Source organism: Dermatophagoides pteronyssinus, unplaced genomic scaffold (genome assembly GCF_027571235.1).
Source record: "Dermatophagoides pteronyssinus isolate colony J.1.1.1.1 unplaced genomic scaffold, Derpt_VIB-CSIC_2022.12 sq0014, whole genome shotgun sequence".
NCBI classification, from domain to species: Eukaryota; Metazoa; Arthropoda; class Arachnida; order Sarcoptiformes; family Pyroglyphidae; genus Dermatophagoides; species Dermatophagoides pteronyssinus.
The window spans coordinates 314,374-319,222 of NW_027461538.1; the positions used below are offsets into that span (position 1 = coordinate 314,374).

Below are 4,849 nucleotides of genomic sequence, written 5' to 3' on the forward strand. Positions count from 1 at the left end.
GGAATCATGAGAATATTTAACCCGAATAAGCCTTTCTATTACTTAATAGACAGAATATGCGTGTATGTATATTGTTGTTGTTGAATTTTGAAACCAATATCCATTCGGTACAAGCTAAAATTTTCTCATTCATTTCATCTCATTTCATTGATGATGATGATGATAGTGATGATCATTGATAGGATCCTCTAAGGAAACATGAAACATTTTTGTGAAAAAAAAGCATGGATTTCCTTCTCTCGTCATCATCTTTTCGTCGTTGTCGTCGTCGTTCGTATATTTTACAAATGCGCAAAAACATTTTATTTGGTCTCTATAGACAACACACACATTCCATTACATTATATTTCACATGAGATCTTTTTTCTTTTTCCCCAGAAAAAAAATATACAAAAAAATATTTGTGGTATGTGTATAATACGCCATGGTGTTGTTTTTTTTCTGGAAGATAGGAGTATTACGTTATATGGATTGTTTCTTTTTCTCTTTCTTTCTTTCATTTTTTTTCAAATAAAAATACACTTGTGAATAAACCATGCATATACTTTGGCGCTAGGATGGTTCTGTCACAATCGATGCGTTTTTCTTTCGCTATTTTTTTCTCTCTTCGCTATAATTTCTCTTTCTGCTGTTTTTACATTTCATTTTAAAGAAAAGCTTGGCGCCATTCAAATCTCACTTTTTACATTCTTTCGTTTGTGTTTCCTTTATTTCTGTTCATCTTATTATTGTCGTCGTTCGGCGACTTTTTTTTCATCGTATATATGGTGTTTTTGCTGTCTGTATTGTGTTCGGTTAAATTTTTGGTTTTTGTTTTCTGTTCAAAAATTGCTGATGATTTTTCTCTTTTTTTTCCCATCAAATAATATCATTGTGCTTGTTTTGTTGTTGTTGATGGATAGTGGTCATTATCGTGATTTTTTTTTCTTTCTTGTTTGCCCCATTCACCAATGATCGCCAATCATCGAAAAATGATGATCCAAAACAATTTGTAATTAATGTGTTTTGATGATGATCATTTCAAAATCATCATCGAAAATCTGAGAGAAAATTTCTCTCGGATTTTAAAAATTCAATGAAAAAGTTCAATCATTTGGCCTCTGTTTGGGATTTTTTCATTTCTTCATTTCATTTCATTCGCTTCCAATGATTCATCTGTCTGTCTGTCTTGTGTTTTGTGTGCGTGATGAAATATTGATTGAATTTTTTCTCTGTTTCAACAACGATATTTGAATTTCAACGAAAAAAATTAACACATTTTGATTCATTCTGGTTCCCTCTGTGTTTGTGTCTGTGTATCTTATTTACTGGTTGGAATTTTAAATCGAAAAATTTCAACAAGCAAAAAGCAAAAACAAAAAAAAATCCAATCAAAGTTTTTTTTTCGATTGTTTTCCTTTCATTAATGATGATTTTCAAATTCTAAACACACACACACACACAGTGTATCAAAGTTTTTTTTTTTGAAATTTTCTCTTGTTGTTGTCATTATTCCAAATGATGTGATTTATTTTTGTTTGTTTGTTTGTTTTTTCAAACTTTTCTTCATTTTCTATTTCCATGTTTTTTCATTTCATTTGATTTTGATTTTGATTCATTGTCGACAACCAAACCAAACCAATTCAAACCGAAAAATAATGATGTGAACAGAACGAAACAGAAAAAAAAATTTCAAAATTCCTTTTGAAACAACAACAAAAAAAAACTTCGCTGTTGTTTTTCGTCATTGGTGATCTGTTTTTTGTCATTAATGATGTTTTTTGGTTTTTTTTCGGATTGGCATCCGCCATCACCAATACATTGAACCAAATACAAAATAAGCATCCGATTCATCAATTTTCAATTCAATTCAAAACGAAATTTTTTAAAAATCCTTTACATTTCAAACATTCACTTTGTTCATATCTAAGTTTCCAAGTTCAAAAAGTATCTCATTTTTCCCAATAATAACAACAACAAACGAAGAAGAAGAAAAAAAATCATCAAATTTTCATTAACATGCAAGCAAAAAAAAAATTTGATTCTTCTTTGATGATTGAATTTTTATTATTGCGATGCCGCAAAAATTGATTTGTTTTTTCGATTTCATTTTGTCTATTTTCTTCACTGTATTCCATCATCATTGTTGTTGTTGTTGTTGTTGTTGTCATCGAATTTCGACAACAACAAAAAATGAAACATATTTTATTACAGAATCACTCCATAAACAACAACAACAACAAAACATTAATAATAACTTTTTTATATATGACATACGCTACAGATATATAATTTCTGTTCATATCTAATGATTTTTTCTCGAATACATTATTATTTTTATTTTCATATTTTCCAATTGACATTTTCTATGTTGTTACTGCTGGAAATTGTTCATTCATTCGAGAAAATCATATTCGTATTCGATCTCTGTGTGTGTATATGTGTGTTTGATGTGCGATAATCCATATATCCATATATATTGTCATCAATATTATCTTTATAATCATTTTTTTTGGTGGTTGGTGGTTGTAGTTTTTCTTTTTGCTGCCCTTGTTGATGATAATCATGATCATAATAATAATAATAATGTTGCAGCGTGACCATAATCACGATTCATCATCATCATCATCATCCGTTTCATTTTCAATGTGATTATATTTTACTGTGACATATTCACTTGCACAAACACAAAAAGAAATCTGTAAAAATCTTTAGGTTTTTTTCCTTTTTCCTTTTCGGTTGTTGTTGTTCATTTAGTCAACTATTTTAACCTAATGTCAAAGGTCAAATCGAAAATTTAATTATAAACGAAAAAAATGGCCAATAATAATAATGTAGAAATTGAAACAATTGACCCAATGAAACAGGTCAAATCAAATATAATAACAACAACAACAGCGACATCCGTAATGAAAATTGATTCGACTATTCCAACATTAGAAGATCAAACAAGTAATAATAGTAATAGTAATAGTAATAATGGTGATAATGATAATCATGATGATAATGAATCAAATAAAATACATTTACATAATAATAATAATAATAATGATAAAATGTCAGCAATTCGTTGTGTTGTATCCATTGATTTTGTCGATGATAATGATAATGATAATGGTGATAATAATAATATTAAAAATGGTAATAATATTGATGATAAATATAAAAAAAATATGATTATGAAAATTGATGAAAAACGTGGTTCAATCGATATGAATAAACAACATTATTTTGGTTCATCATCATCAATCAATCATAATCAAATTGGACAACAACAACAAACAACTACAACCACCACCACAACAACAACAACAACTATCATCACATCACCAACAACAACATTATCATCAAATTATCATCATAATCATCGTTCACCATCACCAAATCGTAAACTAATGAAACATATGTCTAAAAATTCTTCATTCAATATTTACTATAATAATAATAATCATTATAATCATAATAATGATAGAACTATGTCAAATATACAACAAAATCAAACAACAACAACAACATTATCGATTAATGATGATTGTTTGGATAATAATCAACGAAATAATAATAGTAATAGTTGTAAAAATCTTACATCACCAACAACATTACAATCACCATCATCATCACCATTATCATCAACAACAATGATAAATAATCGTCAAATAATGATAAAATCACGTGGTTATTTATCAGCATATAATAATTCTATTGGTAATACGGGTAGTGGTAATGGTGGTGCACCAATATTATTATCAGTACCAAATATTAATGGTTGTCCACCAAGACGTCGTCATTCATGGATTTGTGGGTAAGTTGTTTTTTGGGTGAATAAAATTGGATGAAAAATGTAATTTTTCAAAAAAAAAAAAAAAATCCAGGTCTGGTTCAAACATTTCTTTACCTGGTTCAAAAAATGTATCTGGGTTTTGCAAAAAAAAATAAACTCATTATTCTTCATTACATATGAAAACAAAACAAACCAGAAAAATGTATTCTCTATTCTTGAACACCTTTTTCATACACCCACACACAAACATACACATCATTTTCTTTTTCACACAAATTTCTGTTATTAATTGCTTTTGATGATGACGATTTTGTTTTGCTTCGTTTTTTGTTTCGTTTTTCTCATTAAAAATCCGAATCGATTAATTAAGATGTTATTCTTTTCTGGTTACAATGAATGAAAAAGTGAAATTAAGTATCAAATTGTGTAAAATCATCTTCCAATGATTATAATGATTATTTTCGCTTACGTTACTATAGTAATTCTGTTTCTTTTTTGACAAAATCTGATTATAATTATCTCATTTTTCACTCTTTCTTTTTTTCTCCTTACTTTTTATCAATGAATTACTTTTAGTGTATCAAATTTCTTATTTCTATTTTGTTTCTAATTGTATTTTGGGTTTTTGCAACCATTCTGTTTTTTGGTTTTTTGATTATCTTTTTCACTGCCCAGCGACAGATAATGATGATGGTGATGATGATAATAATAATGGAATCAATAGATTTGTAATCATGGATCATTCATCAAGTTAATTAAAAACAAAAAAAATTATCTTAACAAACTCAGAATGAAGACGACGATCAATCGATTTCACTGAATATCTATCGATTTCAATCTAGTCATTTCATTTCATTTTACTTAGTTATTGATTGAAAATTGAACCAAAAAAAAATCAATCTTAGATTCTGGATGTTCTTTTTTCTGGTTGCTCGAAATTCAATCACAATGTTTTTTCTTCTGTTTTTTCTAATATTGTCAATTTGAAAACTGTCAACTGTTTAGTGTGTAAGATGACCAATCAAGAACCAAAATTCATGATTCATGATTCTGATGACTGTTTGAAAATTGACTTTTTTTCCAGTTTTT

General features: G+C 27.8%; 1 protein-coding gene across 1 annotated transcript; it reads left to right on the forward strand.

The window, feature by feature from the left end:
- Positions 1–1,437: 1,437 nt before the first annotated feature.
- Positions 1,438–4,125, forward strand: LOC142645535 (uncharacterized). The gene is made up of 2 exons (XM_075821965.1): positions 1,438–3,781; positions 3,852–4,125. Exons 1-2 carry the CDS (start codon positions 2,796–2,798, stop codon positions 3,913–3,915), a joined length of 1,050 nt encoding a protein of 349 aa, XP_075678080.1. The 5' UTR covers positions 1,438–2,795; the 3' UTR covers positions 3,916–4,125.
- Positions 4,126–4,849: the final 724 nt, after the last annotated feature.

Excerpts from the sequence above, each read along its gene's own strand:
- LOC142645535 (XM_075821965.1), top strand. The coding sequence starts at position 2,796 with ATGGCCAATAATAATAATGTAGAAATTGAAACAATTGACCCAATGAAA. Across the intron at positions 3,782-3,851 it reads CGTCATTCATGGATTTGTGG|GTCTGGTTCAAACATTTCTT; the intron begins GTAAGTTGTTTT and ends AAAAAAATCCAG.